This window comes from Neoarius graeffei, chromosome 7, assembly GCF_027579695.1.
Source record: "Neoarius graeffei isolate fNeoGra1 chromosome 7, fNeoGra1.pri, whole genome shotgun sequence".
NCBI lineage: Eukaryota > Metazoa > Chordata > Actinopteri > Siluriformes > Ariidae > Neoarius > Neoarius graeffei.
In genome coordinates this window covers 31,857,882-31,884,138 of record NC_083575.1, presented here as the reverse complement: position 1 = coordinate 31,884,138, position 26,257 = coordinate 31,857,882, and the positions used below count along the sequence as shown (strand labels likewise).

Below are 26,257 nucleotides of genomic sequence, written 5' to 3'. Positions count from 1 at the left end.
TTTCGAAGTTTTGAAAATTGCCCGTGACGCGACAAGGGCAATTTCAAAACTTTGAAATCGCCAGTGAAATTGATCTGTAAATTTTACGAGGAACCATACGATTACTTGTTTATAATATATAGGGCCAAATTCATACTTCGGAAGCCATTCAAGTTCACAACATTTGTCATTCACGTTTTCTGAACCATTCAGGGTGCAAGACTATCTTGCACATTTGAATCCGTTTCTAAAGCATTCCTTCTTTTCGCAAATCTCTTGCTTTTCCCTCAATAACTTTCCTTGATTCTTGAAAAGTAATATCTTTCAGGATTGATCCTGGATATTTCTCTTGTCTCAGATGCCAATCCAATGCTGCCTGCATTACTTTAAGAGTCTGGTTTGTAGTTTTCCCCATTTTCTTTCCTCACTTCTGCATAAAACTGCGATAGCACCTTGTCTAACTCACAGCATTCATATGCCACTAGAGAGTCGTTTATTTGTCTTTCTGCGGCCCATTTCTTAAACACGCAAAGCCAAAAATTCGTACTTTTTTGGCATTTTCATTTTTGCTTGCAGCTTATCATTTCTTCGTCAAATATAGCGAAACGCGGCATTGCAGTGTTAGCCATTTTGTTGAAAAAATTTGCTAATTTTTGTAACCGTAACCAAGCAACGAACGAGCCAATAGCATTTCAGAAATATGGCCCCGTGTTAAGGGAAAAAAAAGCCCTCCTTGATTGACCAATCAGAATTGAGTAATTTGGCCCTATGTATTATAAAAAAATATCGCATCTCATTCAGCATTAATGATACCTTCCCAGATGTACAAGCTACCCATGTCATGTGCACTGATGCACCCTCATACCGTCACAGATACTGGCTTTTGAGCTGTGCATTGATGATAAGCCGGATGATCCCTCTCCTCTTTAGCCTGGAGGATGTGGTGTCCATGACTTTTCTAAAAATTTCTAATTTTAATTCGTCAGACCTCTGGGCAATTTTCCACTTTGCCTCAGTCCCTTGTAAAAGAGTTTGGGCCCAGAGAAGGCAGCGGTGTTTCTGGATATTGTTTATATCTGGTTTTAATTTGCATTTGTGGATGCACTAATGAACTGTCTTCACAGACGATGGTTTTCTGAAATGGTCCTGAGCCCATACAGTGACTTTCCACTACAGACACTCGTCTGCTTTTAATGCAGTGTTGCTTGAGGGTCTGAAGATCAGACATCCAATGTTAGTTTTCAGCCTTGTCTCTTGCATACAGAGATTTTCTTTAGATTCTCTGAATCTTTTAATGATATGTATCCTAGATGATGTGATCCCCAAATTCTTTGCAATTTTACATTGAGGAACGTTATTTATAAATTGTTGCGCTGTTTGCCCACGCAGTCTTTCACAGAGTGGTGAACCCCTCCCCATCTTTACTTCCACCTCTCTGGGATTCTCCTTTTTTATAACCAATCGTACTGGCCTGTTGCCAATTAACCAAATTAGGTTGTGGGTTCTCATCTCATCTCATTATCTCTAGCCGCTTTATCCTTCTACAGGGTCGCAGGCAAGCTGGAGCCTATCCCAGCTGACTATGGGCGAAAGGCGGGGTACACCTACTATGTGTCTGTGTCATCACAGGGCTGACACATAGACACAGACAACCATTCACATTCACACCTACGGTCAATTTAGAGTCACCAGTTAACCTAACCTGCATGTCTTTGGACTGTGGGGGAAACCGGAGCACCCGGAGGAAACCCACGCAGACACGGGGAGAACATGCAAACTCCACACAGAAAGGCCCTCGCCGGCCACGGGGCTCGAACCCAGGACCTTCTTGCTGTGAGGCGACAGCGCTAACCACTACACCACCGTGCCGCCCAGGTTGTGGGTTTTTTTTTTTTTTAATATAATGCATTACACAACTGTTTCAGTCTTATTGCCCCATCCCAACTTTGTTTTTGAAACATGTTGCCGGCATCAAATTTAAAATGAGCATATGTTTCAAAAACACAATTTCTTAGTTTCAACACTTGCAATGTTGTCTTTGTACTATTTTCAATGAAATGGTTTCCATGATTTTGTAAATCTTCACATTTTTTGTCGCCTGGTGGTGTCACGGCGGCTGTGTAGGTGGTGTGGGACATGCCTGTGTGCGCCTTTGGCAGGACAGTGGGCAGTTACGCCACTGGAATTACAGCCGGACCCTCTTTTTAGGTGGAAATCTCTCTTTTCTCCCCCCCCCCCCCCCCCCCCCCCAAATTGTAAAGCCACCTTGGGTGTGAGAAAGATGCTATATAAATTGAACTTTTTATTTGTTTTATTGTCCCAACTTTTTTGGAATTAGGGCTGTATAATTAATTGTCAAATGTTTTAACAAGTCAGATTAATTACACAAGTTGTTCCTCTGGCAGAATACAATGTCCCGTTTACCAGTTATGCCGAAGAGACCTCTCTCCAGCACCACTGATGGAGAGCATCAACAGCCTGCTCTGGTGTGTGGTTTTTTTTTTTTTTTTTTTTTTCAATAAATGAACCTGAAGCAATATCTTTTAGCCAGTCACTTTATGTAAACAGGCCTGTTTATTAATCTTGTGTTCCTCATTTCATTTTATCTAGAAAAGGATACGAAAAGCTGAGTCAGGTCTTCAGAGTCTCAAAACTACCAGTGTGGTCCCTCCAAAACTTCATGGGCCAGTCAGAGCAACCAGTAAGTGACTATACTCAAACACTCCAGAGAAGTGCTTCTGCAAACATGATTGCATGCTCCTTTATTCAGGGCTGTGAAAAATCCGCGGAATTCCGCGAAGTTGACCGCCAAAAATATCATTTTAGTAAATCATCTAATTTTGCAATAAAAATTGGGGGGGGGGTTCTTTTGCGACAATGACAGACCGGTTTATGGCATTTGCGCTATGCTTACAAACCACGGTGCGAATCTTGTGTTCTTTTCATTTTACCATTGTGCTCTTTAAACACACTTTCGATATCAACGATTTTGAAAAGGAGAATTTCGTGGTACGTCCGTGTCACGGAGGGATATCGTTCAGAGGGAGGACGGTGAGACCGACGATGTCAAAAAAATTGACAAGGAAAACGGCATCAAAAATCCATGGAATTGGCAATGGCTGGAGTTTAAAGTCGGTAGTGAATATCTCCATGAGCACATATGGAAGATAAAAGAACCGGGGAAAGCTCAGGTCAGCATATAAAGCTTACGACAGTGAAAAGGCAGAAAAAGCAAAGAAGAAACAAGAAAAACAAAGAACAAGGAGTTATCCTAAGTACAGCAAAGCTACCATCCAAAAGGAAAGCTAAAGAGGTGCTTGAAAGAGAGACCAAAAGAGCAAGGAAAAGCCATATAGAAAGTCCGAAAGAAAAGAGTAGGCTTTTTAAGCTGAAGAAACTGCTAACAAAGAAAAGGAAATAAATATAAATATTGACTTGTAAATAGTTGTATATAGTTTTTGACTAGAATCTGTCTAAAATGAACAAAGACATTTTGGTATTGAATCAGTTCAAAAACAAGAACATTAGTGACTATTATTTAATAGTCAGTCTAGAATTTCCCCCCTGGAAAAGACATTATGGGACCCAATGAATTGATACGAATCTACACAAGAATATAAGTGAATTTACAATATGAGGTATGTTATTGATATATTTTCATTCTTCAAGTGAACCCTTATCAGTTAAAAGGTAAATCAGGTCATATTGTATTATTTCAACATGATAACAGTTCAAATTAAATGGCATGGTTGAGAAAATATTTGCTTTCAGGAGATGCTTCAAATCTATCAATATACACAATCTGTTCAGCTTCTGGGGTCCTGTGGGCCCCAGACCCCCTGCTAAAATTGTTTCCTTGGATTTTGTCATTTCTCTTTCACAGCCCTGTTTATTACCAGTGCAATATGTAGTGTTGGCACTTGCTTCAGATCACATCTTAAATTCATCATGGATAAAGTATTAAAGTACTTCTTGGGAGCATTTGTTTATTCATGTTTGTCAATAGTACTGCTTGCTGTGTTTTTTAGATGTAGAATTTTCTTATATTTTTGTTTCATAGGTAAACTGCTTCCTACAGCCAGAGCAGCAACTGTGGCAGCAGCTCCTTCAAGAGGTATATATTTTTATTCTTGGGTATGGTTCTTAAAGTGGGGTCTGGGAAGTAGCCAGAGCACATAATTACTACCAGTGTTGATTCCTCCCCAAGAAAATACCGATGTCATTCTAAACGCAAGTCTGTAAGTGTCCTAGCTTGGCTGTGGACCAAATTGTTGCCCAAGAATTGTGTGTGGTGCACATTACTTTGGGAGGAAAATTACCAGTCGATTTTTATTTTAGGTGATGCAAAAAAGTCAGCTGCGCCAGTTGCTAAAGGTAGGAAAAATGGTCTTTCTAACTTTTTTTTTTTTTTAAAGGGCTCTTTTGACCAGTCTGACTAAACCCATCTGTCTTCTGGTATACTTTAAGGGCCATCATTTGTTACTTTTTTGGCCCCTGACTTTGTCCATTTAACTTGTGTAGGAGCATCCAGAAGGCCAGGATGGGACTTGAAGGGAAAAATCACTGACCTAGAGAATAAAATCCAAAACTGCCAGAGCCGGTTGAAGTCTTCTAATCAAGATAACGAGAACCTTAAAATGTCAAATGCCGAAGTGCGAAAAAACATGGCACAGGCCCAAGAGGAGAACAAGCTATTAAAACAGCATCTTGGGTAAACTACAAACTACATTTGAATTGAAATACCATAGTTTTGATTGCCTGATCAAGTTTTTTTGTACATTTTATTTGCAGGGCCCTTGAAGAGAAGCTAACCAATCTGGTATCTGTGGAAGAGGAGCTGGAGAGAACAATGAAGGAAAAAGATGGCCTGCAGAAAGATTTCAAGGAGCTAAAAGATGAAAATGGGATTTTACTTAAGTTAAGAGATGACTTGACGACTGAAACCTGCAATTTACAGGTATGTCTTTGTACCCGCTTTTATAAAAATGTGGTGTTTTTTGTTTGTTTTTTTAAGATTCAAATATGACTGCATGCATGTTGGCAGTGTCAGCACTGCTGTCTGTATAAATCTGTCCTCTGAAAGTTTAAAGTTCAGCTTTATAATTAAGTTGAATCTTGTGCTAATCTTGTTTGTTCACACGACTTGCTTTTTCTTCTTCCTCCATACTCAAGAGCCAGCTCTCTGTTCGGACTTCTGCTCTGACCCACTGTCAGGACAGTCTCCGAGCATGTGAGGATATGGTGAAAAGCTTACAGGAATTGGTGGCCAGGCAGCAGAATGAGCTCCACTGTGGAGAAATGGAACGCAGGAAACTCCATAACACTATTCAGGAGCTGAAGGTAAGCTGAAATTGTCTAATTTCTTTTTAATTATTGTCATCCTTTGTTTTACATCAAACCCACTTTGAGTGTCTTATCTCCCCCCCCCCCCCCCCCCCCAAAAAAAAAAAACACTGAGGGGGAGGAGAGGAAGGAATACTGGTTTACCCCTCTCCATCCGTATCTCCGTCTATCCGAAACACCCTCTTTCTCAGCAACCACAAATCATAGCCACTTGGTACCAAATTTCAGCTTGGGGTTCTATACTGTTTTCAGGTCTGTCGCACATCAACTTCCTCTTTACCGACTGAATGTATTTACGAAACACATAGGGTGGATTTTGACACAATTTCAAGAAGCAAAATGCTATTTCAAAATAATGGTTTACCAGGATGCTATTTGAAATCCCTGGGGAGAACACTGCTCTTTACTTGTTTCAGGGTTAATTATTTTTTTGAAGTCAACATTCATAAGTGTCCTGTTCCTTCAACTGCTTGCATTCTGATAAAGGTAAGAGCGGGGGGATACGCAAGTGAGCAGTAGCTCACAGTTGATCTTGTTTTGTTACATAAGAGTCTAGAATATGGGTCCAGTCAAAGTTGTAGTAGTGTTCAGGGGCTTAAGTTTGTGGTGGTTTTGGAGACTTGGTAACCCTAAAATTAATTTTTATTTTCTAGTAGTTCACAAGTGGTGATCCTTCTTGTTTTTGTGTTGTGTGTCGTCCCCCCCTTACTGTATGTGGGAGCAAAATAAACTTGGGACCGCCTGTCTATTGATTTGATTTGCCCCGCCCTGCCCCAAAAAATGCATTAAGCAGTTCAGCACTTGATCTTTCCTGCTCTGTGAGATTGTATTTCACCACTTGGTGGCTAAGGTGGGGTTTACATTAGACCGTATCAGCGGATCATCAGATTAACGTTTTTAAAACGATTCGCGTGCACACAGCAACGCCAATACACGGATACGCTCGGCTCCGCAGGCATCCTGCGCTCCAAATCACTCCGCCCTGAACAGCGAGTGCCCTCTGGAGGGTGCGCACTCCGGCCTTGCGCAGCTCACAGAGCGTGCGAGTGAAGCACACGAGCAGTGATTCGGGACTGAGCCGCTGTGTGTGTGATCTCAGTGCATATCGGGCATGCATATCGGGCACTTACCACTTGCAAGTGGAAGGATGACAAGCCTAAAGACAATCATAACTACACAATGGGCAGTATTTGCAGTATTTTCATACTTTTATACTCTTTAATGAAAGGTGATACAAGGCGGAAGTCCGCGCCGTTTTTCAGCAGTCGCGTCACATGACCAACGCCAGCGAATCAGGAAGGTGGATGTCACAGTGACGTTGTCCAATGACGACGCCAGCTAGAACTCAGCACAGCGTATCCGCGTATTCTCAATGTTTACACAGCACCGGACCAGACGCGATCTGGATTGAATACGTGGACGCTGGCGGATTCCCGTTTCCAGGCGTTTTAATGTAAACGGACAGTGCATCCGCGAAGAAAACGAGACAGATACGGTCTAATGTAAACTTGGCCTAAGCTGTTGTTCCTAGAGGCTTCCTTTTCATTCTGATAGCATTTACATTTGACCAGCCGCTTAAGGAGGGTAGAAATTTGAACAGACTTGTTTACATTGGTGTAGGTGAAATGGAATGGCCTAACCTAGTAACTGGAAGGAGTGGCCATGTACTTTTGGCTGCAGTGTTGGTTTACTTTTTCCTGAATGTAATGTTTTTAGTATTTTAGGTGTTTGGGTTTTTGTTTTTTTTGGGGGGGGGGAGTAAAATTCCTTCAAACATTTTGCATCAATGGAAACACGGCTACAAACTGGGGAGAGAGAGAATATGACACTTTACAGGTAAATTGAGAACCACAGTGGAATTTTATGCTTTTGTTGTGCTATCCTCAGCAATGTCTATTTTATGTACATCCTATTTTTATTGCCAAATCAAAGTTTATTGGCTAGATGACCATTTTAGTGTGCATGAAACTTGTGCTCCCTATGGTTGACCCATAAGTTAAACCACCGTTTTATTGACCTTATTTGTGGGATCAAGTTGTTTTAGAGTCTTTAATTGCAGCTATTTTTATACCAAATAGTCTGAAATGTGTGAATTATTAGGAGAAAATGTGGAAATATCTAATGTTTAACCACCCCCACCCCCAGGGTAACATCAGAGTTTTCTGCAGGGTACGTCCTCTCCTTTCCAACAGGGAGGCACCCATCCCACACATTCAGCTGCCTGCTCATGATGACAAGGCTATAATACTTGCAAAAACAGAAGAGGTAAGTGCATAAATTGTGGCAGGTAGTGGTGAGACTTGATTTTTACAAGACTGATCTACTTGTTTGAAACGTTCCTTCAAAATGTTAACCGTATCCTTTTTGGAAGGAAGACTTAATTTCCTTGCAGATCTTATGTAAAAAGGTAACATTTCATGTAGGGCACAGGTTCCAAACCCTAGTCATGAACTACCTACCTGTCCTGCACCACCACCCCCCCGGTACACCTGCTTCATCTCAAGGAGAACTAGTTGTTCATCAAGATTATTTTGTAATGGGTTTTTTGAGCAGGGGAAAACACTAAAATGTGCAGGACTGGGCATTTCACAACAATCTGTGATTTAGGGAAAACTAATCTTGTTCATTCTCTCTCATTCAGTCACATGTGGGGCGTGCTGCAGAAACTCAGAAAAATTACATCTTCAGCTTCGATCGTGTTTTTGGACCACACAGCACCCAGAGTGAGGTGTTTGCGGAGATCTCCCTCTTGGTGCAATCAGCTCTGGATGGTTATAATGTCTGCTGCTTTGCATATGGTCAGACAGGTAGTGGCAAGACATTTACAATGGAAGGTGGTGACATGGAAGACATGCAGGGGGTCATTCCACGAGCTGTCAAGCAGATTTTCAAGTCTGCCAGCATGCTTCATGAGCAAGGCTGGCAGGTAAGTATTTCTGAAATGCTGTTCATGAATGATTAGGTGTTAGGCATGTAATGATGTATCATGAGACAATAAATCACAATACATTTGACCATTCCAATCATAAAATGAATTGCGATTATCAGGCTGTGTAATTTGTGATCTTGGCTGTAATTAAGTTGTTTAGACAGCAGCAGACATAATGACACAAAATAGCAGGAATATTCAGGACTTCACCCTGGGTGGAAGGAATACAGCTCTAATGCCATGAAATGCACACACAAAAAAAAGATGTAAAATGGGAAAGAACTTCTGTATGATTGATTGACTCTACAAGTGGGTTTAACGAGAAATTAGTTAATTTTTTTTTTAAACAGACTGCAAAAAGCTAAAGAAATAGAAGGTTTTCTGTTAAAGCTGACTACAGCCTTCAAAGCTTGATGATAATAAGCCTTTAAACACTTTATAAACTTTTTTTTTAATAAAAGGAATCGTTTGGTTAATAGACTATTTTATTCCAACCTTTACATTTCTGGGTAACTTTTTGGGGTTTTTTTTTTTTTTTTTGCAAAAGTACTGTGGGATGGTTGAATCATTAACCCAGTGCCATTAATTGAGTAAATCATTACATGCCTAATGAGTGTGCAACTCCTAATTAATTCCTCTGCTCCTATTTTAATGTATATTATAAGGTGATGCTTGAAAGTTTATGAACCCTTTTAGAATTTTCTGTATGGGTTTTTTTTTTTGATCTGCATAAATGTGATCCAAAACATCCAACTGAACTTTTTAAAATATTTTATTATTATTGAGAGACACTCCCACCCTGGAGCTCTCCCCACAAAAACAGAATAAAAGATTAAAATTGGGCATGCTAAAATCTTTAACCAAATTGTAAGCCACATCCCACACCCAGATGGTCTTAAGGTTGGCTGCATACATTTGGGCTGCAGACCCCTCCATCAGAACAATTTCAAGAAAAGAGTTGGCCTTGAGATGGCAACCATGACCTTCATTATCTTTATCAATGGGCTAACGTTTTCTTCACTGCAGTGGGATGAGCCCATAGACTATGTCTCTGCTTCTAGTTAATGATTCCTTAGATCTGTCCCTGTCACAGTTGATGAAATTGGAATCCTAACTTCAAGCACATCCCTTAGTGCGTGATACTTGCTTCCAAAAATCTAACCACATCAGGGCATTCTCAGTACACATGCATAAATGTTACCAGGGTGCTGAGTGGACTTGGGTTACAGTTGGGAGATGTAATGATCTTCATAAAGTGATGACATCTGAGGGTTAGGTGCATCCTGTGAGCAAATTTGAATTGTATTAATTGTGTAGGTCCAGCTGAGGTAAAGAGTTTATGTAAAGGATGTGTAAGGAGTGCTGATCTGCATGGGACGCTGAGCTGATCTTCACTGCAGATGGGTTGTCTTCAGCTCGTAAATCATTTAAAAACTTAAGCTACCATCATATAGGTCTTAAGACATTAACTCTCCTGTTCTTCCACTGTGTGTATGAAAAAAAAAAAAGTATATTGCCAAGAAGGAGTGAAGTTATTGACCATCAGTGAGTGGTTATGCTGTTTTAAGATTGGTGTGCATGTGCTTCATTGCAGTATGATGTGAATAGACATGAGATTCCAGGACCTAAACCTAGTTTGGCTTTCAGTGGTATGTTGGAATATAAAGTTCTGCAATCTGGGGTAATGAGATTCTCCTCAATTGGTCTCTAAGATATGGAGGAATTGGGGTTGAACCATGTATAGACAGGACATGGCATGGACCAAAAATATGACCCCAATTACAAAAAAGTTGGGATGCTGCATAAAGGCAAATAAAAACAGAATGTAATGCTTAAACTGAAACTTTTGTTTTTGTAAGCATACGCTTGGTCTCCTCCACTTGATGACTGCAACATGTTCCAAAAAGTTAATGATGATTTTAACTGAGCCAGTAGTTTGAGGGAACAGGCAAAAGGCAGCAGAGAAAGGGGCAGCCTTGGCAAGTGCCCTTCAAGGCTGGGAACTGGCCAGAGCAAATATTGCCTGCGCAGACCATTTGCCAAGGGGTTTGCACACAAGACATTTGATTTTATACTAATGAATTGTGTATGTGGCCCAAATTTGGCCAAAGTAGTCCAGCGGTAATCCCACTCCAGCTTGTCAAATGGCTCTCTCATTGGCTAATGTTCAAGTCCACTATCAGAACACTGCAACCCTGCCATGCATACCACTTGTTCAGAGAGAAGGCTGTCACTCTTTGAAAGAACACTGCTGCCCATCTCCTGTTTATTAAACCTCATGTGGCCAAGCTAGAAGCCTACTGGAAAACTTTGTGGATGGTTGAGACCAAAATAGAACTTTTTTTTTTTTTGATTAAATGAGAAACATGTTTTGAGAGAAATGCTGCATTTCAGCATAAGAAACTTATCCTTTCTGTGAAACATGGAGTTGGTAGTATGGTCTTGCTACTGGGGAGTCATTTTAAAATTTACCAGTCTGCATTGATATTTTGCCTAACTCCTCTGTTGATAGAACTGATGTGTACATGCACTCTACTTTTGATCTCTGTAGCCAGTAAGCATATTAAAGCAAGTTTCAGATTAAAGCCTCCTGCCAACTTTTATTTTTTTTTAATGATAAGACACTAAATTTTAGTAAGATGGACGGAATCCTGCTTTGGGCTGAGTAACGTTTGGTCCATGATGTGTATATATTTTTTTTTTTTTTAATTTTATTACAGACTTTTGGTCAACCCATAACATTACTCATAGCGGGGGGGTTTAAAACCAACGGAGGGCTTGGCAAAATATCAGTACAGCGTGGCAAATTTTAAAGGAGTCCTCTGCAGCAAAACTTTCCCCACATAAGATACCAAGCAGGGGCATGAACCTGCATTCAGCTGAACGCTCTGTGCTTTCACCACTACACCGTGGTAGCATATACTGTAGTGGAAAATGAACTACTGATATTAAACACAAGTGGTCAAGTTGAGGCAGTTCCATGCAGTGGAAAATTGCCATAAGGCAATGACCTTTTAAGTTTACCAGTACTAGTTGTGGGTGCAATTGGTCTTAAGTGATCACTCTCATTAAATCAGTCTCAAATCAGTCTCATTAATACCATTAATTTTGGTGCTTAATAATAAATTACCAAACAGCTAAGTTATGGTATATTCCAAATTATGATCACTACCAATGCAGCAATAATGTATCACTTACCGTACTACATAACCGCTACAGCCAATAGCACACTGAAGGCAATTTGGGAGTTCTTTGAGATTGTGTGACTTCCAGTATATAGTAGCAAAACGGACAATCACAGGTTCAGAATAATTGAATTTATTATAACAATGATAAAAATGGGTAATAGCAGTTTAAAATACATTCAGTAAGTCATCAGTGATTGTGTGTGATTGAATGTTATCTGAGATGTGGGGGGAAGGTGGAGATCCCACCTCGTGGTCCCTCAGGACAAAAGAATTAGCATGTGGCTTGAGACAAGGGGATTAGCCCAGATTGCTAGTTCACTAGCTTATAACATTACTAAATCCACTGAAATCTTGAGATAAAAAAATGTGTAATAATGAAATTAAAGGTGTTAGACAGACAGGATAGAGAGAAAGCATGCAACAACCTATCTATTAAAAACAACTGAGAGGACACATAGAACAATGATCAGCTTAACACGGAGTATCTAGTGTGCACAATTAAACCGTTCCTGAGTTTAACTTCACACTACTTCATAAAGCTAATTCCTAAGACTAATTTTTGCCCAAAATGCCGGTCTTACTTCCAGTATTTTGCTTCTCTGTAGGAATGCAGAGATGTTCCAAAACTTCTGGAGTTCACAGAGGTCGTGGAGGCTTCCGTGAAGGTGCAGAGAATTTCTTGGTCTGAACTTCAGCGTTCGTGAGGAACTCTCTGATCAAACAATGTGCACAACGATTAAGTCAGAAGGAATCCGGTCGCTTCTAACTTTTTTTTAATTAACTGCTTTGGGCAGCAGTCATAACGTTACTTATAATAAACAAATGAAAACCGGTTGTAACTCAATCTGAGTGAAATGGCGCGATTTAAGTAGTTTTACCGTGGCTAGTGGTAAACGAAAACGCGCTGAATTTTCTTTCTTGCCAGGCAGAAGTTGTGATTTCGGACGGTCCAGAGAGAGTGCCTCTTTTTATGTCTGTTACCGCGTGGTTCACAGAGCCAAAGAAGATGGAAGTGTGCTTGAGTCACTTATAGCTTCAGGGAGGATGTGACGTAGGTCATCGCGGAAGTTGGCTGATGGGATTTGTAGTTTCTAGATGGATTGTGTGTACCTACATAGTCATGCTTATAACATTTTAATCATGCTTTATGTATTACTTGTAGACAAAAGACGCACACATTCAAACACTGTAAAAGCACTTTTGTGGACGATTTTATTCCATGAATTACCCGCAGAGGCAGAACCACAGGCAGCAGCCATTGCCGGCCGGAAGTGGTGAACAGTCGTTGATTCCGGGTTATCGGGTGCAAGTAAACAGTGTTCTGTGGGTCAAGGTTCCCGGTCAAGTAACTTCAGAACACGTTGAATAAATATAGATCTAATACTTGTATTAGATCTTTATGGCACATATGTTATTTCATGGCATTTATATGTAAGCAGATTTGGTTGTACAGTACTTTGGGGTCGAGAGCGTCACTGGCAAAGCTCGGCAGGTTTAGAATGAGTAGGTCATGTATTGAGAGAGATTTTTTTTGAGTTTATCATACAAGCATGATAAACATATTGACAAACTTTACACTTTCCTATGTGCCCACTGCCAAATATTTATAGTTTTTAAATTACCTAAATTAGATGAAACAGAAAACTTGTGCCCTTAGTCACATTGGAGTGTGCACTTCCGCATTCATAAGACTATTCACATGCCCGGTGTCCAAAATCACTCCCTACTCACTATACAACCCCGATTCCAAAAAAGTTGGGACAAAGTACAAATTGTAAATAAAAACGGAATGCAATGATGTGGAAGTTTCAAAATTCCATATTTTATTCAGAATAGAACATAGATGACGTATCAAATGTTTAAACTGAGAAAATGTATCATTTTAAAGAGAAAAATTAGGTGATTTTAAATTTCATGACAACACCACATCTCGGTGTAGTGGTTAGCGCTGTTGCCTCACAGCAAGAAGGTTCTGGGTTCGAGCCCCGGGGCCGGCGAGGGCCTTTCTGTGTGGAGTTTGCATGTTCTCCCCGTGTCCGCGTGGGTTTCCTCCGGGTGCTCCGGTTTCCCCCACAGTCCAAAGACATGCAGGTTGGGTTAACTGGTGACTCTAAATTGACCGTGGGTGTGAATGTGAGTGTGAATGGTTGTCTGTGTCTATGTGTCAGCCCTGTGATGACCTGGCGACTTGTCCAGGGTGTACCCCACCTTTCGCCCGTAGTCAGCTGGGATAGGCTCCAGCTTGCCTGCGACCCTGTAGAAGGATAAAGCGGCTAGAGATAATGAGATGAGACACCACATCTCAAAGTTGGGACAAGGCCATGTTTACCACTGTGAGACATCCCCTTTTCTCTTTACAACAGTTGGTAAACGTCTGGGGACTGAGGAGACAAGTTGCTCGAGTTTAGGGATGGGAATGTTAACCCATTTTTGTCTAATGTAGGATTCTAGTTGCTCAACTGTCTTGGGTCTTTTTTTTGTCGTATCTTCTGTTTTATGATGCACCAAATGTTTTCTATGGGTGAAAGATCTGGACTGCAGGCTGGCCAGTTCAGTACCTGGACCCTTCTTCTACGCAGGCATGATACTGTAATTGATGCAGTATGTGGTTTGGCATTGTCATGTTGGAAAATGCAAGGTCTTCCCTGAAAGAGACGTCGTCTGGATGGGAGCATATGTTGCTGTAGAACCTGGATATACCTTTCAGCATTGATTGGTGTCTTTCCAGATGTGTAAGCTGCCCATGCCACACACACTAATGCAACTCCATATCATCAGAGATGCAGGCTTCTGAACTGAGCGCTGATGACAACTTGGGTCGTCCCTTCTCCTCTTTAGTCTGAATGACACGGCGTCCCTGATTTCCATAAAGAACTTCAAATTTTGATTCGTCTGACCACAGAACAGTTTTCCACTTTGCCAGTCCATTTTAAATGAGCCTTGGCCCAGAGAAGACGTCTGCGCTTCTGGATCGTGTTTAGATACGGCGGCTTCTTTGAACTACAGAGTTTTATCTGGCAACGGCGGATGGCACGGTGAATTGTGTTCACAGATAATGTTCTCTGGAAATATTCCTGAACCCATTTTGTGATTTCCAATGCAGAAGCATGCCTGTATGTGATGCAGTGGCGTCTAAGGGCTCAAAGATCACGGGCACCCAGTATGGTTTTCCGGCCTTGACCCTTACGCACAGAGATTCTTCCAGATTCTCTGAATCTTTTGATATTATGCACTGTAGATCTCATCTCATTATCTCTAGCCACTTTATCCTTCTACAGGGTTGCAGGCAAGCTGGAGCCTATCCCAGCTGACTACGGGCGAAAGGCGGGGTATACCCTGGACAAGTCGCCAGGTCATCACAGGGCTGACACATAGACACAGACAACCATTCACACTCACATTCACACCTACGGTCAATTTAGAGTCACCAGTTAACCTAACCTGCATGTCTTTGGACTGTGGGGGAAACCGGAGCACCCGGAGGAAACCCACGGGGAGAACATGCAAAAACCACACAGAAAGGCCCTCGCTGGCCACGGGGCTCGAACCCAGGACCTTCTTGCTGTGAGGCGACAGCGCTAACCACTACACCACCGTGCCGCCCTGCACTGTAGATGATATGTTCAAACTCTTTTTGCAATTTTACACTGTCGAACTCCTTTCTGATATTGCTTCACTATTTGTTGGTGCAGAATTAGGGGGATTGGTGATCCTCTTCCCATCTTTACTTCTGAGAGCCGCTGCCACTCCAAGATGCTCTTTTTATACCCAGTCATGTTAATGACCTATTGCCAATTGACCTAATGAGTTGCAATTTGGTCCTCCAGCTGTTCCTTTTTTGTACCTTAACTTTTCCAGCCTCTTATTGCCCCTGTCCCAACTTTTTTGAGATGTGTTGCTGTCATGAAATTTCAAATGAGCCAATATTTGGCATGAAATTTCAAAATGTCTCACTTTCGACATTTGATATGTTGTCTATGTTCTATTGTGAATACAATATCAGTTTTTGAGATTTGTAAATTATTGCATTTGTTTTTATTTACAATTTGTACTTTGTCCCAACTTTTTTGGAATCGGGGTTGTATAAGTCACTATATAGTGAGGACACCATTTTGTAGTGCTGTCCGAAATGATAGTGAGGATTATTACACCCTATATAGTGCACTCAAAGTATCCCACAATGCATCATGAAAAGTAGGGTACAACCGATGGTCACTAACCAAAGCAATATATCCCATCGTACATTACAGTCGCACTGAAAAATCAAATTAAGTCTCAAGTTTGATTTAATAAAAGGCAGCGGCAAAGAAGAAAGTATTCAGCCTTGGTTTAAAAAAAAAAAACTGAAAGATGCAGGTACTTTGAATTGATTTAATGTGGGAAATACACTGTATAATATGTATCACAAAATATATGCATGTATTTGTTATTTTGAAAACCCAGCAGCTGGCTGATGTGGCACGTTTTAATTGTGCAACAGTATTGACGTAAATACTAGCGCAACAGACTAGTGTCTGTTTTTTCATTTTACCAATAAGCGCAATATGTAGTCCTCTATATAGTAACTCCCTATATAGGGAGTAGGGAACGACTGAGCGATTTCAGACACAGGGATGGTAACGGCATGATGATCACTTTCACTCTTTTGGGTTCTCTTTCATGTTGGGAATGTCCACCGTAAACAAGATAAAATCTGTCTGACATCCCATTAGGGAATATAGGGATATATCTGGGCTATTTGGAGATGGCATGCAAATTTTATGCACTTTGGATGACTCATTTTATGAAACAGGACAGCGATTCGGTTCAATCTTGAGAACTGCGATACTGATGAACAGTGCTGTGGGTGTTTTAAACTTTTGACTCCATCCAGCCAAAGATCAGCTTGAGTAAGTATAAATATTTCTTATGAGCAGGTCAGTTGATAATGTTATCTTAGACTGGTGTTTGCAACATGGGGTCAGTGACCAGTCCACTGCAGCCCAGACAATCGGACAAACCAACGACTGTGCGTCACTACCGGTGCCGGAACAGCCTATGAAGGAGGCAACATGTCACTGACCATGCCTGACTGTCAGAGCAGTGACTTAAAACTCGCGTGTACTTGAGAGCTTATGACTAACGGTGCATGATGGGAACCACTGGTATCGTACGTGATCTTTTGAAATAGTTAGTAATTAAAATTCACTACAGGTACACTTTAAGCACACAAGTCATTCTACCAAAGAATGGTTAAAATGTCTTGGAATGTCCAAGTCCTTACCATAATCCAGTAAAAATGTGCAAGCAGTACATGGAAGGAAACCCAACATCCCAGAGTTGGTTGGTTGATTTTATTTTTCCTTTCTTCATGAATTGAGGAATGGGATAAAAATTCCTCCAAGTTGATATGCAGGACTGATCAATAGTTAGCAGAAACATTCATTTGCAGTTATTTCTGCATAAGGAGGTGATGCTAGATACTGAAAGCAAATATTCCCATACTTTTAAATATTCACAGATGGTAACATATTGATTTTTCTCAATAACTAAATGACTGGATATAAAATTCTCATTTGTTTGTGTTCTCTACTTTTAGGTTTTTGTATGAAAATCTGAAGTTTTAGGTCATTCTCATTATCTCTAGCCGCTTTATCCTTCTACAGGGTTGCAGGCAAGCTGGAGCCTATCCCAGCTGACTACGGGCGAAAGGCAGGGTACACCCTGGACAAGTCGCCAGGTCATCACAGGGCTGACACATAGACACAGACAACCATTCACATTCACACCTACGGTCAATTTAGAGTCACCGGTTAACCTAACCTGCATGTCTTTGGACTGTGGGGGAAACCGGAGCACCCGGAGGAAACCCACGCGGACACGGAGAACATGCAAACTCCACACAGAAAGGCCCTCGCCGGCCCCGGGGCTCGAACCCAGGACCTTCTTGCTGTGAGGCGACAGCACTAACCACTACACCACCGTGCCGCCCAGTTTTAGGTCATTTATACAGAAATATAGAAAACTCCTAAAGGGTTCACAAACTTTCAAGCACCATTGTATACTCTCCATTAAAAATAGTTATACCTGCATATTAAGTTGCTGTTGAAAGCCTGGGTGTTTTTTGTTGTTTTTTAAACTTTTTTTTTTTTTTTTGCAGTACACATTCACAGCCAGCTTTGTTGAAATTTACAATGAAACCTTGCGAGACTTGCTTTATACGGGCAAATCTAACAAGAGGCCGGAGCATGAAATCAAAAAGACCACAAATAATGAGGTCGCAGTCACCAATCTGAATTACCAGAGGGTCACCACTGAGGATGAGGTACTAATTTATTTATTTATTTATTTTCCTTTGTGTGCCTCTCCTGCTGTATATGGTAACTGTTAGATGATCTGTCTGTGTGTGGGGTGCCGCCCTGCGTCCTTTCTCCAGTACAATGTGGATACATTAAATTTTTTTTTTTTTCAAATCAGACCTGAGCTACTGGGGGTTTTTTTTTTTGTTTGTTTTTTTTTTTCTTCAAATTTTGGTCCTAGATTGGATACCTATCTGAAAAATGGCCATGTGACCATGAATGAGAACAGTCAGGTTAGACTTCACGTGGCTGCTTTTTATTTTTATTTATTTTATTTATTAATTAAATATGATCAGTCGGTTAACTGCTGGGCAATGCGTGTTGTCTTGATGTGCATTCTGAAGGTTTTTCTGCTCACTACAGTTGTACAGGGTGATTTTATCTGAGTTAATGTAGCCTTACGGTCAGCTTGAATCAGTCTGGCTGTTCATTAACATTAGCAAGGTGCTTTCGTCTTCAAAACTGCCAGCGGGGGGGTGTTTTTGTTTGTGGGTGGGGTTTGGTTTTTTCCCTTCTGCCCCATTTCTTCCTCCCTCAAAAAAAATTACATTATTTTGAGTAAACCCTAAAGACTATGAGGCGTTCGTGTCTGGGCTCAAGAAATAAGAAAATGCAATGCTGTTTTGAAAGTCAAGTATATCTGTCCTGACTGAACTGTATGGTGATTGTCTGTCAGTTAGAGTAACTCCTAACTATCTTTATAAAGACACCATTTTTGTGTCGGGCAGCACATCAGTGCGTTTACATGCACATAGAGAAAATCGAATTTCTGCCGTAGCTCGACTGAAATCAAACCGAACTGGATTTCTCGTAATCGAGCTACGCGACCTAGATTATGCGATTGTAGCCGAGCTACTTAGTGCATGTAAACCCTATCGAGCTACGTAGTCGAGCTACTTACTTCAGCACTGCCCCTTCCGGAAGTGACGAGTGACTATTTCGCATATAGTTCAAGTACAACGCGATGGTGTACAGAATGTTCAGCAAGTGCTGAGCTGCTTCGTTGTTGTCCATCTTCTCTCTCTCGATGTTTGCTGTCGTCGTTCTTCTTGTGAACACGGAACTGATAACTTTGTTTATACTCTTGAATAGCTCTTCATGACGACAACCGGAAGTGTACCAACACAATGGGGCGTGTAGCGCCACCTGTGGCTCGGGTGCACAATGTACCTCACACAATAGCTCGATTTTCCTTGTGTGCATGTAGGATTGGATTCCTCTGGCACCCCTGCTGGGACCCTTAGTTCGATTTGGATGTGCATGTAAACGCACTGAGTGGTGCAGTTGTTAGCATTGTTAGTTCACAGCAAAAAGGTTCTGGATTCAAGCCTTTGTGGCCAACAGGGGCCTTTCTGTCAGTGCGTTTACATGCACATCCAAATCGAGCTACTGTCGGTAATCGAGCTAAGGGTCCCAGCAGGGGTGCCAGAGAAATCCAATCCTACATGCACACAAGGAAATCGAGCTATTGTGTGAGGTACATTGTGCACCCGAGCCACAGGTGGCGCTACACGCCCCATCGTGTTGGTACACTTCCGGTTGTCGTCATGAAGAAGAGCTATTCAAGAGTATAAACAAAGTTATCAGTTCCGTGTTCACAAGAAGAACGACGATGAGGACAGCAATATAGAGAGAGAGAGAGAGAAAAGATAACAACGAAGCAGCTCAGCACTTGCTGAACATTCTGTACACCATCGCGTTGTACTTGAACTATACGCGAAATCGTCACTTCGGGAAGGGGCAGTGCTGAAGTAAGTAGCTCGACTACGTAGCTCGATAGGGTTTACATGCACGAAGTAGCTCGGCTACAATCGCATAATCTAGGTTGCTTAGCTCGATTACGAGAAATCCAGTTCGGTTCGATTTCAGCCGAGCTAAGGTGTTTCCATGGCATTTAGAACTTCGATTTCAGTCGAGCTACGGCAGAAATTCGATTTTCTCTGTGCATGTAAATGCACCGAGTGTGGTTTGCATAGGTTTCCTTCGGGTGCTCTGGTTTCCCCCCCTCAAAGACGTGCAGTTAGGTTAATTGGCTACTCTAAATTGCCCATAGGTGTGAATGGTTGTGTGATTGGGGAAGCTGCGACAGGCTTACTAAGGCCAAGTTTACATTAGACCGTATCTGTTTCGCGGATGCACTGTCCGTTTACATTAAAACGCTGGGAAACGGGAATCCGCCAGGGTCCACATATTCAATCCAGATCGTGTCTGGTCCGGTGCTGTGTAAACATTGAGAATACGCGGATACGCTGTGCTGAGCTCTAGCTGGCGTCGTCATTGGACAACGTCACTGTGACATCCACCTTCCTGATTCGCTGGCGTTGGTCATGTGACGTGACTGCTGAAAAACAGCGAGGACTTCCGCCTTGTATCACCTTTCATTAAAGAGTATAAAAGTATGAAAATACTGCAAATACTGATGCAAATACTGCCCATTGTGTAGTTATGATTGTCTTTAGGCTTGCCATCCTTCCACTTGCAAGTGCTAAGTGACGCGCATACCCGATATGCACTGAGATCACACACACAGCGGCTCAGTCCCGAATCACTGCTCGTGCACTTCACTCGCGCGCTCTGTGAGCTGCGCAGGGCCGGAGTGCGCACCCTCCAGAGGGCACTCGCTGTTCAGGGCGGAGTGATTTAGAGCGCAGGATGCCTGCGGAGCCGAGCGTATCCATGTATTGGCGTTGCTGTGTGCACGGGAATCGTTTTAAAAACGTTAATCTGATGATCCGCTGATACGGTCTAATGTAAACCCCACCTAAAACTGTGTTCACGTACCGGTACGATAGTGGTGTAACTATCGATACAAAGTGTACAGTTTAGTGCATCTGTCCAGACTAGCGAGAAATGTTTGCGGTTTTCTTTCACGGTAGTTGAAATGTGCGTGTGCGAAATGTTTCCGTGGGTACCAAGTAACAACTTCTTTCCGAGAATATGGCGGATGAAACTGTGTGTGCGCGCGTGCTTTTTTTTTTTTTTTTTGTCAATGTACAGTCTGTATTTCTGGTGGTCATTTATTCAGTTTAATCGTATAAAACGCGCAAGGCAGTTGAGAAAGAAACAAAGAAAACGAATCTCCTGTTCCAGCTGTTCCTGGCATCGCTCATCTCCCTAAAGCTCCAACAAACACATAACTTCGTCTTTGCTCCATGTAGCTCCACGGTTGTTTTGAGCCATTTTGACGTTTTATTTACAGCTGGAAAGCACGTGCGTATTGTATGAATAACCCGGAAGAAGTAGGAATGGTTCATTGCGCATTATATTTGTATCGATACAGAACCGCTTCATCTGTCCAGTCTACAGCGAAGCGCTACAGTACCAATACTGTACCGGTATGGTTGCTAGTGTGGACAGGTGTTGCGGTACGAAAGTAGTATCGTATCGGTACAAAATCCCTAGTGTGGACAGGGTACAAGTCGGCAGTAGATGAAGTGTGGTCGCGATAGACACAGCAACTGACAAGCTAATTCGCCTACAGGGTGAAGGAAAAATTTTGTATGTCCCCATTTTGTGTAGACTCTGTGGTGGGTTGTGTGTGTGTGTGTCGGGGGGAGGGCCCCCCCCATGCAGGATTGTTCTAAGAAGTGCAGTAGTAATTCATAATGTCAGTATTGCATGGTCCTATTTCTCAGCTCTATACATGGCACATTTTACTTTTGAGCATTTTGTAATTTACATATTTAAGCATTAACTTTTTTTTTTTTTTTTTTTTTTTTTTTTAATTCTTTTAATTTCAGGTTTGCAAGTTGATCATCTTGGCAAACCAAAACAGGTCCACTGCCCGAACAAACATTAATGATCAGTCATCCCGTTCCCATTCCATTTTCCAGCTGGACATTGAGGGAGAAAATGTTGGCCGAGGCACGAAGTGCAAATGTAAGAATTTTAAATATAGATGACTTGCAACCATGTGATCAAAATGTACGACATCATGAGTGTCTGCTATAATGGTGGATATACAAAGCAACTAGGATGGCAGCTGCTAAAAGTGTCTCTGTAAACAATACTGAATTTTCTCAGTATTACCACGGTTTGAACGGTTGAGTGAAGATTCAATACAAAGAAAAGATGGATGTATGGTTCTGACCTGTATTTAAAAAAAAAAAGTCAGACTTTTCTGAAGATAAGACGCTTCTACTGACCAAGTACCCAGATATCACGTTCTATCTGGTTTGGCTGCCGAAGAATCAAGTCCGACCTTGGACAAAACATGGCCCATTTTCTGAGCAGGTGCCCAGTCTGGATTGTTTCTATCATATAACTTTGCTGATGCTCCTAGAACCAAAATGGTAATGCATGTTTTAAAACTATAACCAGAACCGAGTGAACCATGACGAGTGCTCATTTTATAGCAAAATTCTAGCAACACAAAATTCTTCCATATTTATTTGAGAGAGCTTTTGAATTTCAACTGAGATAAAATGATTACTGCAAACACAAGCTGTTTTGTTTTTAGCCTCTGTTAGATCAGCCCTGCCGATGTTCCGCTGTGCTAGTCTCCTCTCCGTACTAAGCTTCAGAGTTTCTGAATCAAACGGAATTCTAAAAAAATCAGAACATGCCACGGTCACGAGTACCATTGTGACCACAACCATATATAGCGCACAGATATGGCATAGCTAAAAAGAACGCTTAAAGCAGTGGAAAAACAGTTGCACACGCGTGACTGTTTTGTATGGAATGTCATTTGACCCCACGTTTGTATATCCACCAACATGGACAACATCCGGGTTTCTATTTTGCTTTGATGGCACTTGAAAGTCAAGGATTCTAAAGGAAAATGAGGAATGTGCTCCTCAGGCCACTAACGTTGACTACTTATTTTGTGTAACTGATTGGCTTGTACCTTTTTGTAATGATACAAAATTGACATTGAGAGGGATTAATTAAATAATTGAACTGCTTTATTTAAAAGCTATTTTACCCACACTATTGCATTATTTTCATAATTTGCCTATTTTGAGTTAACTGATTTTTCAGAGACGGTCATTTAAAACAGAAAAAAAAATTACTGGGAACTAAGGCATAGACTAATCAACTGGATATTGTAGGTTATGGGTTGGTGGGGGTGATGTGCAAAATTATTAAAGCTTATGGGAATAACTAGATAGAATACTTGACATACTGCCAAAGGTTCTCAGGCTTAATTTATTCTTTGGTCTCATTTGATACTTGCGTTTTGAGTAAGAATGAGCAAGCCTATATGCCTGTATAAAGGAAGAATGCATTTGAGTAATGTGCCCTATATGTAAGCCTGTCATTCTGTGTAGTGCCCCTCATCATGCATTTAGACTGCTGAGTGCAAAACTGTAAATGGATTGTATTCCTTTAAAAGTACTATAACTTTCAAACCACTTGGTGGTTTCCATGCCATAAAAATTGCAACACAACAATAAATGTAAAGTCTGTGCACACTGTTTTTGGTTCAGTTGTGAACTAAACATTCAAAATACTCTAGTTCAGCTATGGGCAAATCACAGATTTGCCAGCACTGGTGGGGTGGATGGGGATATTTACAACCCCGATTCCAAAAAAGTTGGGACAAAGTACAAATTGTAAATAAAACCGGAATGCAATAATTTACAAATCTCAAACTGATATTGTATTCACAATAGAACATATCAAATGTCGAAAGTGAGACATTTTGAAATTTCATGCCAAATATTGGCTCATTTGAAATTTCAGGACCAAATTGGAACTCATTAGGTCAATTGGCAATAGGTCATTAACATGACTGGGTATAAAAAGAGCATCTTGGAGTGGCAGCGGCTCTCAGAAGTAAAGATGGGAAGAGGATCACCAATCCCCCTAATTCTGCGCCGACAAATAGTGGAGCAATATCAGAAAGGAGTTCGACAGTGTAAAATTGCAAAGAGTTTGAATATATCATCATCTACAGTGCATAATATCATCAAAAGATTCAGAGAATCTGGAAGAATCTCTGTGCGTAAGGGTCAAGGCTGGAAAACCATACTGGGTGCCCATGATCTTTGGGCCCTTAGACGGCACTGCATCACATACAGGCATGCTTCTGTATTGGAAATCACAAAATGGGCTCAGGAATATTTCCAGAGAACATTATCTGTGAATACAATTCACCGTGCCATCTGTCGTTGCCAGCTAAAATTCTATAGTTCAAAGAAGAAGCCGTATCTAAACATGATCCAGAAGCGCAGACGTCTTCTCTGGGCCAAGGCTCATTTAAAATGGACTGTGGCAAAGTGGAAAACTGTTCTGTGGTCAGAAAAATCAAAATTTGAAGTTCTTTATGGAAATCAGGGACGCCGTGTCATTTGGACTAAAGAGGAGAAGGACGACCCAAGTTGTTATCAGCGCTCAGTTCAGAAGCCTGCATCTCTGATGGTATGGGGTTGCATTAGTGTGTGTGGCATGGGCAGCTTACACATCTGGAAAGACACCACCAATGCTGAAAGGTATATCCAGGTTCTAGAGCAACATATGCTCCCATCCAGATGACGTCTCTTTCAGGGAAGACCTTGCATTTTCCAACATGACAATGCCAAACCACATACTGCATCAATTACAGCATCATGGCTGCGTAGAAGAAGGGTCCGGGTACTGAACTGGCCAGCCTGCAGTCCAGATCTTTCACCCATAGAAAACATTTGGCGCATCATAAAACGGAAGATACGACAAAAAAGACCTAAGACAGTTGAGCAACTAGAATCCTACATTAGACAAGAATGGGTTAACATTCCTATCCCTAAACTTGAGCAACTTGTCTCCTCAGTCCCCAGACGTTTACAGACTGTTGTAAAGAGAAAAGGGGATGTCTCACAGTGGTAAACATGGCCTTGTCCCAACTTTTTTGAGATGTTATGAAATTTAAAATCGCCTAATATTTCTCTGTAAATGATACATTTTCTCAGTTTAAACATTTGATATGTCATCTGTGTTCTATTCTGAATAAAATATGGAATTTTGAAACTTCCACATCATTGCATTCCGTTTTTGTACTTTGTCCCAACTTTTTTGGAATTGGGGTTGTATTAATTGCGTGACCTGATGACATGGTAGATACTAATTTAAAAATATATATATGGCGGCACGGTGGTGTAGTGGTTAGCGCTGTCGCCTCACAGCAAGAAGGTTCCGAGTTCGAACCCAGCAGCTGGCGAGGGCCTTTCTGTGTGGAGTTTGCATGTTCTCCCTGTGTCTGCGTGGGTTTCCTCCGGGTGCTCCGGTTTCCCCCACAATCCAAAGACATGCAGTTAGGTTGACGTGGGGTGGCCTTGGGCTGAGGTGCCCTTGAGCAAGGTACCTGACCCCTGACTGCTCCCTGGGCGCTCTAGTGTGGCTGCCCACTGCTTTGAGTGTGTGCATGTGTTCACTGCTTCAGATGGGTTAAATGCAGAGGATGAATTTCACTGTGCTTGAAATGTGCATGTGACGGGTTTCTAATTCCTCCGGGTGCTCCGGTTTCCCCCACAGTCCAAAGACCTGCAGGTTAGGTTAACTGGTGACTCTAAATTGAGCGTAGGTGTGAATGTGAGTGTGAATGGTTGTCTGTGTCTGTCAGCCCTGTGATGACCTGGCGACTTGTCCAGGGTGTTCCCCGCCTCTCGCCTGTAGTCAGCTGGGATAGGCTCCAGCTTGCCTGCGACCCTGTAGAACAGGATAAAGCAGCTAGAGATAATGATGAGAGGAATTTGCGGATGGAAACGCCACTTGCAGAAGTGTTTAGACTTAAATGGAGGATATGTAGAGAAATGGCTTTTTCATAAATGATTTGTCTTACTCTTGTATAAAATAATGTATAAATAAAACAATGAGAGCGAGAACACCAAATGGTTGAGGGTTTTTTTTTTTTTTTGACCATTTACAGTTCATCTTTCACACTTGACATTTAGCCATGCATGCTAGCTCGTATTTAAACAAATGGAGCTGTTGTATTGATGCATAGTGGGTTGGGGTTTTGTTTTTTCTCTCTCTCTCTCTCTCTCACAGCCTCCCTGTGTTTGGTGGATTTGGCTGGCAGTGAAAGGATCCAGAAAAGCCACTCTCAAGGAGAAAGGTTTAAGGAAATGACGGCCATAAACTCTTCTCTCACCAATTTGGGAATTGTCATCACTGCTTTAGCAAACAAGGTGTGCTTAAAAAGCTAGAGATCCGTGTGCTTTTGTGCTGGTAAAATTTTGGAAATTTACCAATTGTATTCAATTTTCCATTCACTGTTCTGTTTAGGAGAACTTTGTGCCTTATCGCAACTCAAAGCTTACCTACCTGCTTCAGGGGTGCCTGGGTGGCAACAGCAAAACGTAAGTTGAGAATTGCACCCTTGTTAAATGTGGGTGGAAAATATATATTATATTATATTTTTTATATATATATATATATATATATATATATATATATATATATATATATATATATATAAAATTTTTTTTTTTTTTAAAGGATAGTTCGGGATTTTTGACATGAATCTGTATGGCATCCCCATCAATAGTGTCGTGCAA

At 41.5% G+C, this 26,257-nt stretch overlaps 1 protein-coding gene across 2 annotated transcripts in view; it reads left to right on the top strand.

The window, feature by feature from the left end:
- kifc1 (kinesin family member C1) overlaps positions 1-26,257 on the top strand; it is a 38,682-nt gene that overhangs the window by 6,518 nt on the left and 5,907 nt on the right. Inside the window, exons 3-16 of one of the 2 annotated variants that reach the window (XM_060925521.1) lie at positions 2,104-2,187; positions 2,385-2,465; positions 2,590-2,680; positions 4,040-4,093; positions 4,318-4,353; positions 4,501-4,690; positions 4,771-4,936; positions 5,152-5,319; positions 7,468-7,587; positions 7,964-8,248; positions 17,579-17,743; positions 21,518-21,656; positions 25,749-25,888; positions 25,986-26,059. In XM_060925521.1, the coding sequence (XP_060781504.1) occupies positions 2,391-2,465; positions 2,590-2,680; positions 4,040-4,093; positions 4,318-4,353; positions 4,501-4,690; positions 4,771-4,936; positions 5,152-5,319; positions 7,468-7,587; positions 7,964-8,248; positions 17,579-17,743; positions 21,518-21,656; positions 25,749-25,888; positions 25,986-26,059 (1,703 nt within the window). In that variant the 5' untranslated portion in view covers positions 2,104-2,187; positions 2,385-2,390. The remainder of the gene's footprint in view (positions 1-2,103; positions 2,188-2,384; positions 2,466-2,589; positions 2,681-4,039; positions 4,094-4,317; positions 4,354-4,500; positions 4,691-4,770; positions 4,937-5,151; positions 5,320-7,467; positions 7,588-7,963; positions 8,249-17,578; positions 17,744-21,517; positions 21,657-25,748; positions 25,889-25,985; positions 26,060-26,257) is intronic. The other variant, XM_060925520.1, reaches the window with a different exon arrangement.